This window comes from Falco biarmicus, chromosome 3, assembly GCF_023638135.1.
Source record: "Falco biarmicus isolate bFalBia1 chromosome 3, bFalBia1.pri, whole genome shotgun sequence".
Classification (NCBI taxonomy): Eukaryota; Metazoa; Chordata; class Aves; order Falconiformes; family Falconidae; genus Falco; species Falco biarmicus.
Window position 1 is genome coordinate 106,358,482 of NC_079290.1, and position 20,256 is coordinate 106,378,737.

General features: G+C 49.6%; 1 protein-coding gene across 1 annotated transcript in view; it reads right to left on the bottom strand.

Moving 5' to 3' along the window:
* Window positions 1-5,174: 5,174 nt before the first annotated feature.
* The window catches only part of PRDM16 (PR/SET domain 16), a 345,680-nt gene continuing 330,598 nt past the window's right edge, over window positions 5,175-20,256 (bottom strand). The window contains exons 13-17 of the mRNA XM_056332565.1: window positions 15,666-15,835; window positions 14,669-14,843; window positions 13,174-13,404; window positions 12,060-12,234; window positions 5,175-9,524 (exon numbers count right to left, since the gene is read on the bottom strand). Of these exons, the coding sequence (XP_056188540.1) occupies window positions 9,390-9,524; window positions 12,060-12,234; window positions 13,174-13,404; window positions 14,669-14,843; window positions 15,666-15,835 (886 nt within the window). The 3' untranslated portion in view covers window positions 5,175-9,389. The remainder of the gene's footprint in view (window positions 9,525-12,059; window positions 12,235-13,173; window positions 13,405-14,668; window positions 14,844-15,665; window positions 15,836-20,256) is intronic.

The following is a 20,256-nucleotide window of genomic DNA, read 5'->3' on the forward strand; positions in this document are numbered from 1 at the left end:
AATCCCCTTCCAAGGGACACAGCCCCTCCCATAGGGCCCCCCTGCCATGGGAGTCCACCATCATGGGACCCTCTCTTCTCCCATGGGACCCCCCCCTCCATAGGGATCCCTCTCCAAGGGACCCCCCCCCCCCCCACGGGACCCCCTGCCATGGGACTCCCTCTCCCCCATGGGACTCCCCTACCCACAGGAATCCCCCACCATGGGACCTCCCATGAGGACCTCCCCTCCCCCGTGAGACCCCTCCCTCCGCCACGGGACTCCCCCACCCACGGGAGCTCCCCCTCGCCCCCCCCACCCCTGCCGCATCACGGGTGCAGGGCGCAGGGGGTCCCCTCGGCCCGGTAACTCCCGCGCCCCCCCAGCCCCGCGCAGGCAGCGGGGCACAGCCGGGGGGGCAGCCCCGGCCCGCTGCGGCCACAGAGATCCCCGGGACGGGCGGGCCCAGCGGGCGGCCGAAGCCCCCCCGGCTGCTCCCAGCGCCGGGACCCGCCTCCCCCCGGGGCCCAGCGCGGCAGCCGGGCCCTGCCCGCACCCCCCGGCGGGAGGCGGCCGCCCGCCCCGCACCTACCCGCGCCCCGCGGAGCCCAGCGCGGCGGCGGCCGGGCCGCGGCGGGGGCGGGCTGGGGCCGCCCCGGGGAGGGACCGGCAGCGGCCCGGCCCCCTCGGCCGGGCGGGGGCGGAGGGTCCCGGGGCGGGGCGGTGCCGCTCGGCGGGAGGATGCGCTCGACCTGCGCGCCGTGCCGGGGCCTGCCGGGCCGGCGGGAGCGAGCAGCCCCCTCCCCCCCGGGCCACCTGCCGGGGCTTGTCGCCGGTCCCCCGAGTCGGGGCTTGCGCAGCGCCGCCCTGCGCCCCGGGCTGTCCCCAAGGTCACTGAGGTCACAGCGTTCTTGGGCATCCCCCTCCCCCGTGTCAGGGGGTGACAGACCCCCCGCTCCGGCCCCGGTCGGTCGGGCCACCCGCACCCCGCTGCTCCCGCAGGGGCGGCTGCTCGCTCGCCCGGACGGCACCGCCGCTGGCCCAGCGCCCTCAGCCCGCCGGGCCGGGCCCGGGCTGGGAAGGGACTGGAGCGGGCCGGGAGCGGGCCGGGCCCGGGCTGGGAGCGGACCGGGAGCGGACTGGGAGCGGGCTGCTGCGGGGGCGCGCCCGGGGATGCACTTCGGGACCGCGCTCGGGGCTGCGCTCGGAGGTCGCCGTGCCCGGAGGTCGCCGTGCCGGGCCGGGCCGCCGGCAGCCCCAGTTCCCGCTGCCCCGAGCGGCTCCCGCGCGCTCCCTGGGAACAGCCCCTTCCCTGACCTTCTGCCGCCCCCCGCCCCGGTTCTCCCCATCCCCACAAACGGGCCTTTTTCTCGCTGATCTGTGGTGAAGCTCAAGTGCTTTCTGGATGACAAAGTCCACTTGTCAGCAAAAGCCTTTTAAAAGGCTCCGTTCTCCTCTTGCCGCGGCCTGCCTGACAATCCCTCTATTATCAGGGCTTTCTTATCCCACAGATTTTTTTCCCCCCTTCGCTCCGGGGCTAATAAGGAGCAAGGCTGCCAGCCGTCACGGCGGGGCTGAGGGTTTCTGCTCCAGAGTTCAGCCGCTGAGACTGAAACCTTCCCCGGCAAACTCCAGGGAAGGGCTATTATGCTGGATGTGGGATGCCATCATTTGCTCCCGATGAATGACTTTTTGAGCAGAGACCATTCAGCAGTGCGGTAATGCACGGTGTTAGCGCAAAGACCCTGCTTTCAAGTCATTTCTGCTCCCAGGGCCCCTGCTGAACCATCTGACCGCTATCACTAGATAGTTCACCAACTCTCAGCTCATCGTTGTGAAAGGAAATATCCTTGACATTTTCAGATAATGCTTCATCCCAGCCCGTCCCCCCACCCCAGAACATCCTCACTCTGCCCCACACAAGCTCCCCAGCGAGAAGAACGCATCCCTCCAGCGGGATGCTGGCATGGCTCAGCAGCACCGCCTGGTCCTCCCGGGCCCCGGCAGCAAGGAGGGGTGTCCGTCATTTCATTTCAGGGTCTGTTGTTTCATTTCTTGAAGGTCTTTTGAAGTCTTACAAGCCAAGTACATAAAGTACCCGACAGCAAAGCGAGAGGGCTCCTCAGCGTTATGCCATATTCTTCACCGTGGAACCCTCCTGCCAGCTCTGGATGGCACGAGCGCCGGCAGCCATCCCGTGTAGCCCTTGGACGAGGACAGGAAGGTGCTGCCAGCCCCACCAGGGCTCCCTGCTCACCCCCCCACCTCCCTGGAAACCAGCCCCCCCATCAGAGCAAGACCAAAGAACAGGCAAGCGAAACCCACGGGCGAGGGTGGGAAGTGCCATGGAGCCTCACGGGCTCGCCGGGAGGATGCGCGGCACGGCAAGCAGCCGAGGCGGTGGTGGACCAGCTTCCTTCTCCACCTGAACAAGCCACCTGGGAAGAAGAGGGGTAAAAGCTGTTATTTTTGCAGCCTATAAAGATTTGGAAATCCAATTCTTCATCAGACTGTTTCTTCCCGTCAAACACCCAGCTCGCTGCTCCTGTACAGGGTTCTCAGTGATGTTCCCCTTCAATTCCCCGAACACCCTCATGCTGCTCCTGTATACTGTTCTCCTTCTGTGACGTTCCCCTTCAGCTCCCGGGCTCGCTTGGCCCTGCTGCACCTTCACAGCCTCCCGTTAGCACAGCCAGCAAGTCACTCCCACCCCCCCACTGCGCATGCCGCTGCGTCTCCACCACTCCTCCAAGAAAAAAAGCTCACAGGACCATGGCTTATAAAAGCACACAGGTTTATTGCATATCAATCTCATGTATAAATTCATTGTAGCATTGGAAAGATTACATTTGGTATACATTCCTATTCTACAGCATTAACCTCAAAATCAGCTTTTTCTATTCATTATTTTAAAGGAATTTCTCTACACAAGTACATTTGTCTTTTATCACAAGCATCAAAATGAAATTTGTAAAATCGCTTTTTTTAATTATTTTCTACACTTCATATCTTTTATTTCATTATGCTCCCAACAAAGCGATTTCATATTAATTAATAACTGCCAACACTTTTTTTTTTTTCCTTCCTTGGCAGTTCAAGGCTTCTAGCCTCGGACGCAAAATCTAATCACATATACAATAAGTGCATCTACGGAATTTTTTTCTTTTTAATAAAAATTTCACAAACAGACACAATAATGACTGCTAAACACAAGTCATGCACAGTTTACTTATAAACATAACAGAAGCAATATACAATCAAGAATGATATGGAACAAGCACCATCCTCTTTCTCAATGTTTTTTAAACATATGAAAACCAGACATTTACAATTGATTTTAAAAAACACTATACAGTTCTAAAGCAAGAAAAAAACAAAACAAAACCAAACCCAAACCCTAAATCATATCTGTATTGTAACAATGGGAAAAGGAATGACATAGGATGCACAGATTCATGATTCTTGCAAGCACAATATATATATGTTTTAAATTACATCTTCTGCAGGCTGGAAATGACATCAGGGCAAAACATCTCTTGCTCTGAAGAGAGCAACGAGAATGTAAAATACATTGAGAATTACTTTCAGAATTACTTTGTTCACATGTGAATTGCACATTTGGAAATCAAAGCTGCCTTTTTTTTCCGTTTTCATTCTTTTTCCAAAGTGGTAACAAGAAGTAATGACAGAAGAAAAGAGAAAAATAATCTTGGAATCATTCAATAGCATTTTAGTCACAGTATCACTCAACACTACAGAGAAAAAGTGTCATGGCTTTGTGAAAGCACTACTGACCATCGTCTGGGAGCAGAGGGTTTTGCCCTTACGTTACCAGCACTGATCGAGCGGACCGCATCGCTCCCCGCCCATCTTCCAACAGGCAGAAACGGGCAGGTTCCTACACCGTGATGCTTTCCCCCTTCCCCCGCCACACACACACACACAAAATACAGCATGTAAAAGTCGAATGTAAGTCAGCAGATTGAAATCGGCCGAGGGGAGTGGGCTCACAATCCAGTGCTTTGATGCTTAGAGTCAAACGTGTTCATGTCATTGTGCAAGTGCTTTTCAAAACGCTTCAGATGAAGTGAAAAAGAAGCCGTTTTCAAGAACGTCTGTTGAAAGTCTAAGTGCTGGTTAGGGAGAAATCGAAAGCTTCCACTAGTTTGTTTTAAGCAAGACACAAACCAAGCTTTGTGTTTCATCCTGGAACGCATTCAAGCCAACTTGGCTCGTGTTTTGCTGTTTCACCCCATTTGGTTTGGCTTTGTTGCCGGCGCTCGGCTGCCGCCCTGGAGCCCTGTGCGCACCTACTCGTTTCTGCTGCAACCTGCGGCGCGCACACCCAGCCGGCACGGGGTGCGTTACAAAGGCACGCGCCCAGGCAGCCAGATGCCCCGCAGGAACACCCCTGTGCATCCACGAGCAAACCAGGTGCTTCTGACCCGCGGCTGCTTGGCACATCCCGTGGGAGACCCCGGTGCGCCCGCGCGCTCGGCACCGCGTGCTGCGCCTTCGGCTGCCTGCATCAGGCAGTGACTCACACCAGTACCGACCGCCGGCATCCCAGAAGGCAAGAGAAAGGGAAAGCACATACAGCAGACTGATTTTCTCCTCCCTAACTAGCTGAAAGGTTTATCTGGGGTCGAAGTCGCATTCAGAAGCAAGGATGCTGCTCGAAGCACTGTCCCTGCGGCAGCACTGACCAGCCAGTGACAGTGGCATCCACCTCACCCGGTGACACAAAAAATTCACAGGGCTTCTCCCCTTCTCGCTGTTGTGGCAATATGGCTATGAGATGTGAAAACACTTTTAATAAATAGATCCTACGCAAATATTCTTGGGTTAAATCACACCTCGAGCGGTGCCCTGGCTTTCCAACTAACAGCAGATCTTATCGCCATCCCTGCGGCTCGCACCTTGCTGTGTCACGCCTCCCTGGCACAACGCTTTAGCGGCGTGGGATGGCCTCCAGCACGGCAGCTCCACATCCCACCGAAGCCCAGGGGCCTGCCCCCTGCACCCCACCCCCACTGGGAAGCACAGAACCTTCCGCAACACGCGAACCTCTCGGGAAACATCCTGCAAAACAAGGGATTGCTATTGCTCCAAGAGCAAATCAAAACCTAAACATCTGCTATGAGCTGCAACACGTTTCAAGTGCAATTGAATGAAAGCTACGAGATAAACAGAGATTCAGTGAGGCTTTCTGTTTATTTATCTTAACTGCGGAAAAATTAAAACTTGTAATCAGTGCTAAATTAGAGGAGTCGGGAGATCCTACAACAAACAGACACTAGCTAAAGAAAACAGGAAGAAAACTTAATCAGGAAATATGAAAAAAAAATCATTTCATGATTTTAGGAACTAATTTTTAATGTCCTCAGTCCCTGTCTGGATTGGACCTCCCTGTCCCCGGGCAGCAGCACGCAGCAGGAGATGCCCTTGCTCCTGGGGAGCCCCGGGGCAGTAACGGCGCAAGCTGAGGCAGCGTGAGGAGCTGCTGGCAAACTCAGCCTCTGAAGGAACAACGAGACAGACAGGAGGGCTGGGATACCGAAGGGAAGACCATAGACACCCCAAATAAATCCCCGCAGTAACATTTGCATTTCTTAGTACTTGGCCCACATTTTGGAACCCAGCTCATCGCTGCTCCTTCAGCTGCTCTGTTCCCTCCTCACGCTGAGCAGCGTGATGCCAGCCTCTTCAAAGATTGCTTCAGTGATGAAGAAAACATCGGGTCAGAGCACGCAAACACTTACTGTTACCCACAGATCTTGCTCCATCAAGACAGACACTGCTGCGGTCCCTTCAGAAAGATGCTCAGATGTACGGTTTACTCCAGGCAGGTACCAGGAGCCACAGAGCTGCAGCTCAGGCTTTCGTGCTGTAACGGGACAGGACCCATCTATCCCCGTGTTTAAGGCCGGGCTACATTTCTGTGCTCTCCTGGAGTGGGGTCCAGGATCCTGCAGGGCCAGACAGTCCCATCGGGGCCGAGTGCTTCTGTGGGCCGTGGCAATGGGCCCCAGTGCCACCAGCGCTCACTGGATGAGTCCCTTGGCATGCACGGGGAGAGCAGCTGGCGCAGCTCAGGGCTTGCAAGCCGGTGGCCTTCCCAGGGCAGGGCATGGGGGTGCTGCAGCGGAGTGCACGTCTGCCATGGACCCAGCGCTGCCGCCAACTCCGACACGCTGCATCCCATCAGCGGGGTCACCCTGGCTCTGTCGGCTGCTCCCTCCTGGGGTGGCAGCACCCGCGAGCGCCACCACGTCACCCAGCTCCCGGCTCTGCACCTCAGTGCCGGTGGGCAGCAAGGGCTGCTGGGTGAGACATGGCATGGTGGCATGGCTTACTGGCACAGTGGCATCACTTGCTGGCATGGTGGCATGGCTTGCTGGCATGGTGGTGTGGCTTGCTGGCACGGTGGCATCACTTGCCGGCCCCCCAGCTGCACCCGCCGGCTCCCGGGTCTGTCCCGGCACACTGCTTGCCCTGCGGAGCCGGGCTGCCGGTGCTCGGTGGCCGGGCGCGCGGGGAGGGGCTGCTGGCTTTCGGGTGGGGGCTGCGTTTGCTTTCCAAGCGGCCGAGGAACTACAGAGAAACCTTCGTCTAACGCACCGGTCACGTCAAGGCGAACTAACAAACCCTATGATTGTCTGGAGAATCGGCAGCGCGACTAGAGCAGGGCTGGTCAGGGTCATTTGGCACATGGACAACATCTTCCTACTCCCTGGTTATCAATCATACAACATACAACCTTAATTACACAATTTTGGTCCTTCACTACGTACTTATATTAACATTATTTCTTCACAATAATGATACCTAATGCAAAAAATACTGTTAAGGAAGAAATAAAATAAGAAAAGAATTAGCAAAAAATTACAAGTTATATACAGATTAAAATAAATTCCATCAGGAAAAGAAACAATTCTTTTATTATTTTCAGTTGGCCCCCGTGGGAATAATTTAAAGGCCAAGCGCCTGGGCAGGGCTGTGCTGCGGCAGCAGCAGAGGCAGATGTGCGGGGACGGGGCCGTCCCAGCCCCTCGCAGAGCCTGGCTTCTCTCGACATTGGCAGCTCTCGGGCCGACCTACCCAAGAGCTTTGTGCAAATATATGAAGCAGTTCGGGTTACACTGACTGTTGGTCTCAGAGCCTTGGGCACTTTCACAGGATGTTGTCAAAAACCAAAAAGGAAGGGTAAATTTTCTTGGAAAATACACTGATGCTGCTAATATACCTTTTGTTCCTTCTGTACCAAAGCCACCCTAGATGCTTTCCTCTGCGGACAGCCGGAGGCTCCCGGCTCTCTGAAAACAGCCTCACGTGCGCTCTGGGGCGCAGAGCGAATTGCCACGGCATCGTTCCTAACACACCCTCCGCTTTATTCTGGTAGCTGTTTCCTTTCTTTTAGCTTGCTGGAGTGAGGCTTCCCCATTGCGTCTCTCCCCACTGGATGACACAGGAGCCACCATCCGTCCTTTCCCACCCCGTGCAGGCAGAGCGGCTGCGCGTCTCGAGTACTTACAGGCGATCACTGACGGCTGCGTGCTGCTTCTCTGAAATCAGCCATTAACCCAGTTCTGCAGGCGTTATTACCTGATCAAAGCACTTCGCAGAAGCAGACCCAGCACTAAAATATGCTGAAGTAAATGGGAAAAGCTCCTCTCGGCTTCACTGGCTTTGGATGCAATCCTTACAGAGCCAGCCTGCCAGAGCACCCAGACTCCCCGCAGCTGCCAACGCAGAACTGCAATGGGCGAGATGCAGAGGCACGTGCTTGCCCTCAGTGGTAGCAGTAGTCCAGTCCTCAGCATTTCCAATTTTTAGATGCTGTAATGCAACAATTCTTAGGACACGCATTCTAAACTTGATCTGCGTAGCTGACGGTACCCTTTGCAAGGTCTAATTGCTTTCCTGATTATTCCATAATTCAGCTTTACCTGCAAATCACTGCTCCCACAGCAGATTGTAATCGCAACGTAGACTAGCATCAACATCACAGTATTTCTGGAGGCTGCTTTGTATCAGTAACGAAGATGAGACTTTGAAGTGATTTAAAATCACTCATAAAACACCTGTGAGCAATTTAGAGTCAGAGAGACAATTCTATTCTTAGTGATGTGCTTGAATAGAGGGCTGTAACCCTGAGGTTGCTCAAGCAAGGAAATTTTAACCTTTCTACTTAAATTATAGGCCAAGTAGCAGTGTGTGATGCATAAGCAACCATCCAGCATACTAAAACAACTGCACGAGTCAAAAATTTCTGCCACAATTCCCGGATACTATCAACACTGAAAGGATGTCACTCTAAACAAAACCCTGGGAGATAAACTAGAAGATGTGTCCCAATTGCCCTTCATAAAGCGAGACTCGCCACCTCCCACGCTTTCTTGCACAGCTCCCCGCTCCAGGTGGGGGTTCAGCCCGGGACCTCTCTGCCTGGGAAATTCTGAGTGTTTTCAGCAGCTCAGTTGGGGGCAGCCAGGCCAGCACAGGGCAGTGCCACAGCCCCCCGTCCTCCCACCCCACAGACTCGCTGAGCATGGCATTTTCTGAAACACTCCCGATGCTTCAAGTCCAAGCAGCAGCTTGGACTCACGGGCAGCAGCAGAGATCGAAAGCTCTCGCAACCTTGCAGTGTTGGTGGAGACAGAAGGGTGTTCAGGGCACAGCCGATGCGCGTGAGCCACGTATTTGCATGACACCTTGATAACCCCAACCTCAGCAATGCTCTGGGCTGAAGATTCCTCAACCAGGACACTGCACGTGGTGGATCGTGGGCTCGCATTCCAGCAGCTTTGCACTGTGCTGGTATGTTTTGTGGGGAACAAAGGATAGGACGGAATTTCTGTGAGAGCACAGAATTTCAAAGGCTTTTGGGCGTCAATTAAATGGGTTGAATTTACCCTTCCCTGGTATAACTCTTCAGTGGCTGTGTCAGAATTGCACCAGGGATAGGTCACCTGGCTCCCTTTCCTTCTTGCTTCGCTGTTCAGCTGAATTGAAAGGAAATGCTACCGAATGGTTTCAAGCTTTCATTGATACGCAGGCTTTACTGGCTCAGTGAAACTGGTTTGTAACATTAGAGGGGCCAATATTTGATTGCACTGTTGCAATTCGTGTCTTGCTCATGCTATTCCTATAGACTGTGAAATCCTAGGGCTGCATCAGGGTTATCCAGTTTTGGAGACGTCCGTTCTGATAAATTAGAAATGAAAACTCCGGATAGATAAAAATGCAGGACTTGTAGGTCAGATGCGACAGGTTTCCTTCTCAGCCAAAAGTCCAGACGACTCCCTGAGGCCCTCTCATCCATCTTCTGCTTGCTAGGATTTTTTGCTAGGATAATTGCAGCACCACCGCCTCCTCGCTTGGACTCTGGCCAGTGCCTTGTTGACCTCTCAGAGGTGGTTGATGGGGTTAAAGGTCCCCGACTCTGAAGCTGCTCCTGCCATGTCCAACCAAGCACCCAGAGAGTTCTGGGAGGACGCGTGGAGGGGAGCGTTCTCAGACAGGGACAGCATCATTGCATAAGCCTGGAGGAGAGAAGAGCAATGCAGAGGACACGTGTGAATACACACACAGGACAGGCTATAACAAACCCTCCAAAGCACAGCACCATCTAACCACACAGGACATGTAGGCCAGCCAGCACCCCTGGGCCCCGGCAAAGAACCTTGCCAGTAGGTCTCAATTTATATCCATACACCAGGATGATACCCATCACTCCAGCTATGCAGATCTGCCAGTGTATAGGCAGCTGTAGGGTTAGTCAGGAGAGGCCATCATTCCCACCAGCTTTTAAAGGACCAAATCCATTCTGTGCCGGCTCTGCACTCGGCCACAAACCCCACACCTGAGTCTAGGCTCTGCTCTCAGGGGAAAGCAGCTACCAGCAGAATGCCAATTATTTTGTTTTGTTCACAAAAAAGTACACCTACAGACAAGCAAGTGGCTAAGCGAGGCAGGGGCCCCAGCAGTGGCGCAGCCATACCCTCATCAGCTGGAACCCGATGGGCAGCGGGCTACTTGTTGTGACTCACTGCTTGGAGGTGCCCACCGCTGCCTGCAGAAACCTGCACGTATGTTCAGGAATACAGGCATGAAATGCTCACTGGCATTACCGCTGTGTCCGTATGTCCTTGTCAGGGTAGATTTACTGCTGCGGTGAAACGGTTAAAAGTGTCTGCTTAGAAAAATGCATTGAGGCTTCTGCTTTCTCTATAACAATCTGCTTGTTTCTTTGTAATCTGGATGCTCTCCCTCTCCCAGGACTACTTGTCTCATACAGCTGCGCATCCTTTCAGAGCCCACACAAGTGATGTGAAGGCTTAGGGAGACGACAATCTCACATACTGGAGGTGTAAGGCAATGTCACCGCCACCCACAACCTGGAACACAGGAGGACCTTGTCCCCAGCCTCCCTTGCCTACATCAGCTGGTGCAACGCACACTCCTACTTGGCACTGAACTGGTGGCTGTGTAGCCCTCTCCTTCACACTGAGGTTACTGAGGTTGCCCCCAGCCGCACACAACCCTTTGCAGGACAGAAGACAAAGACCATACGTTATCTGGGACATCAGTACGACGCTCAGTACAGCAGGACCCTGAGTAATGCAACTGTAACAGTGACCATACGAACCAGTTACCCGACTTCAGCCTCCCCTCGTAAAAGCTGAGAGTCAGTTCTACTTGTCAAGGCAACACATTCAGGTGCTGTAGGTGAGTGCTGGGAGAGTACAGCTTGGTAGTGTTACGGACATGCACGCTTCTAAAATTGCTTAAAAGAAAGAGCAACAAAGGACCGTGCTGCTCACGCACATCTTGGGTTTTACCGTTACATTTTCTGCATGAGAGATGGTTCGAGTGATTCACTTCTTGCGATTCCAGTGTAACCAGTCCTGCGTATCATACACTACAAAATCCATTCAAAAAAACAAAATATCCCCCCATCCAAGCACAGGCTGGATGTAGTGCAGTGTAAATTTTAAAAGAGTGAGCTGTTCCTGAGTCGTTAGCACGTTTGGCATATTAGTAACAGGACACATGGAAGAGTCAGGCAAGCAGCTTGTGTTTAAATTCATTTCACCCAGAGGCAAGCTGTGTCCTAGCCTCAAGCAGCCCTTCCCCAGCTTCAGCACTAGCGCCTACTGTGAAGAAGGACAAGAATTTCATAATTTTGGGTGACCATAAATCAAAAATCATGTTCTGCTTGGCAACTGCACTAAGCTACTGCTTTGCTGGACATTGAGAATAGATTTCATGACAAATTCTGTTGCTGGAAGGTTAGAAAGGGATTCCAAGGCAACAGCTACACTCACCCCCCCAAAGGGGTGGGTATGCTCTCTCCAGTCCAGTCCGGTGGTGGAACTTCACTGACTGGTTCTTTTGTGAGAATCCTTTTGTAGGGATCAAGACGTGAACTTCATAAAACTTGACTGAGTATTTTGGTTTAATGACAAAGCAGAAAGCACAAACGGATCTGCCCCATATCCCCAGATTTTTCTCAGAACTCCAACACGTGCCAAGACGTCATTCTGAGGTTTCTTGGTGGGTCTGAACTGGCCTAGCTCACAGGGCAGATTTCTATTTTAAGGTTTGCTTTTAGAAATCAGGGAGGTAAGTGAGGAAGTCCTCTAGACTTGCTGGATTGCACGTCCTGGAAATCTTGTTGCCTATTGCACCTTTGATAATCAAACCCAAGGATGCTTTCTTAGTATATACCAACTAAAGACCCATCCCAAAGTGTAAATAAATGATAAGTTATAAAAACATTTATACAGACAGAGAAAAACAGACAGATGCCTCTATCTTTCTAGATAAGCATGTTCCCACAGCACAGGCTAAATGATAAATTCATCTGGTGACCTAAAACCGATGCCCACTCCGTTTCTCCTCTATTTCAGTGTAATTGCAACAAGACACAGCTCACACACAATTCACACATTACAGTTAGAATTCCTGCTCACTGGAAGAGGAAAATAAACCTTAGCTAAAGGAGGCCAGCTGCCTGCTAACCCTACCGTACGTGCCGGCGGCAAGCTAGATAAAATGGTCTGTCATATACCTACCTGGTTTTTAGCCTGCCTGTACAGAGTCTGTTTTATTGTCTCAGAGTCTAAGGTGGAATTAAACACATCTTTAACTTCAAATGCTTCCTCGGCTGCTTTGCGAAGATCCAGCCCCTTCCCAAAATTCGGCATCTGCTCCAAATCTAACAAGCCGGCTTCGTCCTCCTCAATACACCTGTACCAATGACCAGGGGAAGGGGTTGACCTGTTGTTAGCTCATCTCACCGTTCACATCTAGCCAATGTGAGTGCTGCTAACCCAGTGCCTGCATGCACATACATGGGGGTCTCACAAGCCACATGCGTGAACTGACACGGACAAACACCAAAATGACACGAAATGCAAGGAGCAAAGAAAAAGTGGAGAGCATGACTATGCACAGACAAGCACTAGTGCTATAGAGATCTGTCGTTCAGCGTGGCTACGATTCACTTTGGTCTTCTGTGTGGAGATGTCCAATTGCTGCCCACTCCTTGAAATGTTTGACACTGGACCAGTGCCTGAAGAACACTGCTGAATTTTCTTAAAATAGTGATGCGCTGAAATCAAGATAGATACTACTTTGCATCACGGGACGTTTGTTACGAATACCAGCGGGGAAACTGGAGGCAGACCGAGGCAGAAAGCAAGCTAAGCCTACACTATGTGCAACAAACTTCAATTTTAAAGGCATCTAGGCATGGCTTGACCTTGGGAAAAAAAGGCTTCACTTTTTCCCCGAGCTCTGAGAACTCCACTTGAAGTCAACCACATTTTGCTACAACTAAAATGGCCAGAGCAGCACAACACGTATGCCTCTTCCTTTGCCCTGACCAGTGTTTTAGCGAGAAAGACATTATTTGCTGAACTGTGGTACCATGAAAATGCTGTTTTCTGTGTGGAACTAACTTCTTAAGTCTTGGATAGACACCTCAGCACAGATCCTCCTTGCAGTCCACTTGTTTCATGTCCCCCACCATGGTGAAAATGGAATCTCTCAAGTGAATGCTTAAATCAAACTGGAGGTATGATACATGGCTTGAAAAATAAAACAAAAGCACTCACAATCTACCACTGACACAGGGCCAGAAGTCTGAGCCCCGTGTGACTTCTCGAAGGGAATAGCCCACCTCACCTTCGGGTGTGGTCAAAGCTCATGGTGAGAGATGTGGGCTCTTCATCTTCTTCATCCTCAAATGCTCCTCGGGGCTCTGCGGTGGGTGATACCGTTTCATCCTGTGACTTCCCTGTCAGGCTGTCATCATCTTCCTCTTCCAGTTCTTCATCTTCATCATCCACATCTTCTGTTTTCTCATTTGCTAATCCATGACACTGGGAATTGCCATCAATATCCTGGATTTCTGGCCTGAAATATTTCGTCGAGGGTGGGGGCAGAAGAAAGAAAAGAAGAAAAAAAAAAAGATGCCAAGTGCATAAGTCAGGCATTTTCACTGTGATGTTAAGACTTTGAGAATTTTATGCACGTGTATGAATATAGAGACATATTTATGTACATATGCATATTATTTAAACAGCAAGGAAAAGGAAAACAGACATGTTTCAGGCATTTAAAAGTCAGCCTTCCACCATGTCTTGAGGGCTAATACGCTTGTCAAGTACATACCAACTCCAAGGCTTTTCAAACTAGAATTTTGTCTGATCTGGATTTAAATGATAGCTTTCCATCTCTTGAAATATGACATCTGTGGGACAAGTGACTTTCCTCCTTCTCTGTCCTATTGTATTCTAACAATCTGCCTTCGAGCAACCATGAGGAGGAAGCTTTCTCATGGTGCAATCCAACAGCCAGCCTAAATCCTCTCTCCTATTATTTTTGTTATTCATGCCCACGTGGACCCAGCGGAGCACACAACACCGGCAGTTTGACCAAGAGAACAAGAGTGGGATCGCCAGCGCCACGGACTTGGAACCAAGAGGATGCCACCAAGTGACCTAAAGTTATGATTAACATCTGCACCAGAAACTTTAGGTCAGCATGTTTCACACGACTTGCTGTTCTTTAGGTGGGTCACACCGCCATGTGGATTTCTCATACTTGCATTTTGGACTTAAATCTTAGCGTTGGGATTAAATAGCTATTTGGGAAATCAGGATAGCAGCAGGTGAAATATCACTCTGTCAAAATAAGGATAATTTGAAATGAACTAACAGACTAGTAAGGCAGGTGCCTCTGGTTCCCTTAGTCGGCACTCTGAGCAGTGAGGGAACAGGCCATGTGGCTTCATGGCAGAAGGAAACGGTTCAATAATGACATTTTTATCTAGAGAACAAATTGTATTTTCGCACAACTATTGCGCTGGAGCCAACAGGAGCCAACAGCAGCCGTGGGCCGCCCTGCCTTCTAGTGCAGCTGCTCCTGAAATGTGCCCCACCAGCTGCAGCCATGGTCCGACCGTCAGCGGCTCCCTGGTGTCAGCCCTCCTACCTTCAGTCGCTGGCTGAAAAGACAACACTGGGCTTAGAGCTTGAAGCTGAACGCGTTTTCCTTCCAAACTGTTACACTTCTCTCTTTTGTGCATTTTAAACCAAGTGCTGCAGGGCAGAGGCTGACTGGTCTCTCAACCACGTTAACAACACATGTCACCAGGTAATTTTATTTGCTTGTCTACCTTTTATCTGCTAAAGTTGATGCTTGGTTCATCTCACTATTTGCAATAAAATTTCTGATTTCAGAGAAATACGAATCCTCTTTTTCATCTAAAAGTGCATGGTTGTCTGATTCCGAGTTGGGGGAAGAGGCACTGGTCCCAAGGTGGTTCGTAATGACTCCGGAGTGCTGGCTCACTGAGTGAGGGAAACAAGAAAAGAGAACAGGAGAAACTATCAGATACTGTCGAAGCTATTGTTTAGAGGAAAAATCAAAGACGAATGTTACGCAACAATCCCCTCACTATATATTAATGATTTAACATTTAAGAGAAATCTCATGGGCCAAAGCAGCCAAATAAAGCTTGTGTTTTCCAGACTTGAACTACAGAGAGAAATATGGTGATGCAGCACTTACAGATGCTATATACAATTTAAGAACCACTGTCCATTGCAAAAGTGTTTGCCTGTAACTCTTCCGTATATACTTTTTTTTTTTCCTAGGCTGGGAAATCACTTAGTAGGATTCAGCACAGGAATGTCTTCCTTCAGTTTTTATTTTAAGGCAAAGCTAATTTATCTTCCTGAGCTTCACACGTACCTACAAAGGCATTTCGGGATGAAAACTCTTGGTAGATTGGTAGAGCTTGACATGTCCACATCAGCATTGTACCAGGAGGTCTCACAAGGTGAGGTTATGCTCCCTGGACAGAGTCCCCAGGAAGCAAGCATCACGACTGCTATTTTATGGATTGCAAAAGGGCACGTGTAAGTAATACCTGACAAGAGCTTGGCAGCGCGGAGCACCGTGCATGACTGTGTGCACATTACAATCAGGCATCGCAGATAAACGTGTCTCAGGACGCACAAGGAGCTGGTGTTTGGCTTTTTTCTACCTAATGACATTCAGCCTTAAGAAACTGCTTTCCAGAAAGGTTTCCCAAGGACCAGAGAGACCAGACCACGGTGTCTTCTCTCTCCAGTGCTGCAAGAGAACCACCCAGCCATGTCCTTTCCTACCTGGAACATTCTCGTGTTCGTGTTTCTTAAGATGTCGGTCCAAGTTGGTCTGCTGCCCAAAGCATCGGTTACACAGGTGACATTTGAATGGCTTCTCCTTGTTATGGATGTTTCGAACGTGCCGCTGGAGGTTGGAGGAAATGCTGAATGACCTGTCACAGTATTTACACCTGAAAAATAGAAGCAAATGCCAAAGAGTGCAACGTGAGGGGAAAAAAAAATGCAAAAGAAAAATCTGACTATCAGAAAACCAGAAAACGTTGGTCTATAAATCTTTACTCAGCTGAGGACCTGGGAAGCACGAGGCATTAATCATTCCAGACAAATCTGATATTATTGTTACTCAAGGAGCACAAAAAAAAGGATTAGGATTAATTAAGAAGTGAGTCATCCAAACAAATAAGAATTTCAAACAAAGTAATTACTTTTCCACACGTGAATGTGAAAATAAGAAAGGTGAATTTATTTCTTCCACCCTTCTCATTTTGTAGGGGAAGCAGGTGAAATATGGCTGTGGAGGGAGGAAAAAGGAGACAGAAAGAGAAGAAAGACGGGAGGGTAAATGTACAAAATAGCTCTTAGCTAGTGTATCTCTACACGACCCAGTAATCTGGACATACAGAAGATTCCAGACTTTGTGAAATTCCTTGTTGTACTCAGGATGCAGGCAGTACAGCATGACTTTAAAGGTAATTATGATTATTATGATAGTACAATAGCTCCCAAGAAATACACTGGAGTTTCCAAACAGGGTAAGATTTACTCCTATGGAGTAAATATCTGGTTTACGATGAAAAAAATGCGGAATCTAAGAAGCCAAGCCAGAATGTTTAGGGAAACTGGCTGAGTAAAGAAATGTTTCCTCTTTGAAACGAACCTCTGCAGGACCCGTGGTAGACGCGTTGGAAGCTTGTTCCGAGTTGCCACCCCCCTCTCTGGATCCAGACTCCCTCCAAATAACAACAAGGCTTTGCTAAACCGTGGTGCTTGGTGAAGTGCCCCCCCCAGCAGAGCAGGAAGGCAGGCCATGTACTGAAGAGGGCAGCTTTGAGCCGCGGTGGAGAGTTCCAGCGCTAACGCTACAGAAAACCTAATTCCTCTTGGAATCCGCCTGAACCCCTCATTAGCTCTCCCTTGAAATACGTCATTTGTAGCTCAACAAAGCTGCTCTCCTCATGGCTCTACTTCCAAACCCCATGAGAAGTAGAATCCCTTCCCCGCTACAGACCTCTGCAAATCCTGGACACTTACGGCACCAAATAAAACCTGTCCTTAAAGCCCTCGTAATTCCAGAACAAACCCGCTTGCTTTAGCAGAACTGCTCTGCGCTCCTCGAACCGAGAGCAAAATTTTCCCCGCTGGGCTGAGCCACTATTTGATCAGGCAAGAAGCTGGCGATGCACATGGGCACATTTTGGGAACGGCGTTAGTTCCCTACACGAGGAGGGCACCCAGCCCTTCCCCACCTTCTGCTCCATCCCTCCAGTATGAGACGGGATTTGCCTTGACCCTACGGACACCCTACAAACACAACAGGTTCAAATGCGGGAAGGAGGTGCGAGTGTAAAAAAATCTATGCTGTGAAACACACACATAATTTCCAGATGTGCCACAGCTGTGATTTTTATTTGGTCTCTAAAAAGAAATTGATATTATTTTTGGAAATAGCAGAGATACATTTATGAAACACTCTCTCTCGCTGAATGTTTATGGATTCCATGTCCACCTCCAAATTTCCTACCGTTAAATCACCAAAAAGGATAAAGAGCTTTCAAATAATGAACCTTTATTATCATTAACCTAGGAAGAAAGTAAAATCTCTTTTTAAGCCACAGTTTTCTCAGACTTCAAAAGTTTTTCATTTTCTCAAAAACCTTGAAACCAAAACCCAAGGTTTCTCAAAAAAAACTTGTTTAACTAAGGAAAGCAAGGCATTATTTGAACACCAGCAAGAACAAGCACGGTTTATACACAGAGGGTTGATCACGCACAGATTTCCAGCTCTTGCTCTCCTCCTCTCCGTTAGCCACTGCAGGATTTGCTCTCAGGAGCTGCCAGGCTTCGGCAGCTCCTACTGTTCAGCGCTTCAGAAAACTGCAGTGTCCAAACCAGCCAGAACCCCTGTTACCCCACGGGATTTCCACACGCAGTTTTGCCCAGCCCAGTTCTGCCGGTGCTGGATCAGCCGCCCCCTCCTCGCCCCTGCTGATGCCCAAGGGCTTTGCTCCCTGCCTGTCCCCATGCTCCGTGCCCTTCCCAGCTGGGCACTGCTGCGTTGCTGGTGTTTGCCTAATGCCTGGCAGCACCAGGCTCTGCTGTGCCATGCTGTGCCATGCCATGCCGCCGTGCCTGTGGTGCCCCGCGCCGGGGCTCCTGCATTACTCACACCAGCAGCCCCAGGGACTTCAAAGGCAGCGCTCGCCTGCGCAAGGCAAGAACGATTGGGCCTCCGGTATGTCCATTTATTTAGATGTTCAGGAAGTCTTTGAAAAGTTTCCCCTGACAGGTCCTTGCTCTAACGATGAGCTATGTGGATGCAGGGTAGGGTACGGAGAAAGGATAAAGAGCTTGTTAAAAAAATAGAAAACAGAGGGGCATTGGAAAGGAGCAATAGCTAATGTCTGAAAGCAAAGGGATGAGGGAGACGTACTGTATTATTTGTGGTCCCAGAGGGGTCGGTATTTGGATCTCTGCTGGTTTTAATCTAAATAAATGACCCAGACAGAGGAACCAGCTTCAATTCAGGGAAGGGGTGAACGCAGAGGCAGGAGAAGAATAAAATTCAAAAGCAGCGGTATTTGCTTTGTAAACAGGCTGACAAAATGCTAGTAAAGTTTTTTTCCTTATCAGTTTAAAGTAACACACCAATGGGCTAAAAAAACAGAAAGTAGGAGTGAACAAAAGGGAAGAAGGAGCCAAAGCTGAGGAAGGGCCAGCATCCCTCGGGCCCCGAGGAGCGCGGGTACCTGGGATAACACCACCAGCGGGGAAAAACAGGCGGCAAGACCCAGTAACGTAAGAACGAGTCACGTAGCTAATCACTGTGTGACTACACGGTTTGGGAACACTCCACGTGCGACAGTCAGGCATTTGATAACAGGCTTTGTAGAGTTCCAACAGCATAACAGCACTTGCAAAATTTTACCCTTATTTGATGATCAATGTGAGCTGTAAAGACCAAATTGCAGGAACAAAGCACAAACCACATGGACAGCTAATCTCCTTCTGAGTAACTCCTTAACCTCAAGCACATTTATGCCAGGGATGAATTCAGGCTACATTTTTAAAAAGAGAAAACGAGAGAGAAGAGGTACTTAGTGAGCTATATGCAATCTTAAATGACCTGGTAGACATCAGCTTTAGTTGTTAGTTTCAACTTAATGCAGGTAACAGGACATGGGGGCCTACAAGGAAATTAAAGAAAAACAAATTCAAAACAGACGTCAGGAAGCACATCTTTATAGGAGGAATCACAGCCTTACAGGCAGTGCTTCAGGACTGGGTGTAATTCAAGAATCAATTAGAAGGCATCCTGGAGGGAACAGACATTTAAGAGAAGAAAATAAAGTCTTGCTGAATCAAGCAGCTTTTAGTTGTCCTCAGTCCAGGTTTGATGCAGCTTATGTGATTCTGTGATTCCAGGGAGTGAAATCAAAACTAAGAAGCAAACCCACCACAACGATGCACCCTTTGGGTCACAAGGAGCTTCCCCAAAATCTGCCCCTTCTGGCCTTTGCCCGGTAAGCTCAGACCGACAGCAAAGCCCTGGGGTTTATGACCTGAGTTTCCAGGTAAGCCTGATGTGGTTTTACAAGCCCAATGTTTCTTTTGCATTTCTCTGAAAGAAACAGTTAAGGTCGATAGTCCTTTGTACCACTGGGTTTTGAAATACATACTACGGAATTTTGGATGTAGTGTGGGAAAAAGGAATGAAAAGAAGCATGCCGAATTTCACCCTAGGGCATATTGTCTGAGTCTTTTCAGGAATCGGTTGATTTTTAGGAAGTGAAGGGCATCACAGGTATTTCTTACTCTTCACGTAGCACTTTCCCTTTACAAAAAGAATTATTTTGCCTCCTTATTGCTCATGTGCTATTAATTCCTCCTTTATACAGCAGTAAATAGGCACCTAGGAAGTTTAAGTGACTTGGTAAAAAACACACCACATATCAATGACAAGCAGGAATCACAACCAAAACACCTGATTTTCTGGCCTGCCCATTCCCTGGTCTACACTTGGACATTTGGTCAGTTTATTTTAGCTTTAAGAACACGTTAAGTCATATTTGGATTACTATATAACACTGACAGAGTCAAAAGAAAAAACAGTTAACCAATGAAAAGTTATGAGAAAGGCATCAGTTAAACACTGAGAAGTCAGCCACCTCCTTTTACCTGCAAAAAGTCGGCACTTAAAAAAGACCCAAGCTTTCCAAACAATTACTGCTGCAAAAGTTGGAAATCTCAGTTCTCTGAGAGCAAAAGAAAAGCAATGATAATTAAGCTCTTCTGTAAACGATAATTAAGCTCTTCTGTAAACGCAGCACTAACTCTCAGGAGTGCTATTATAATGCAACATTGTCCAGAAGTC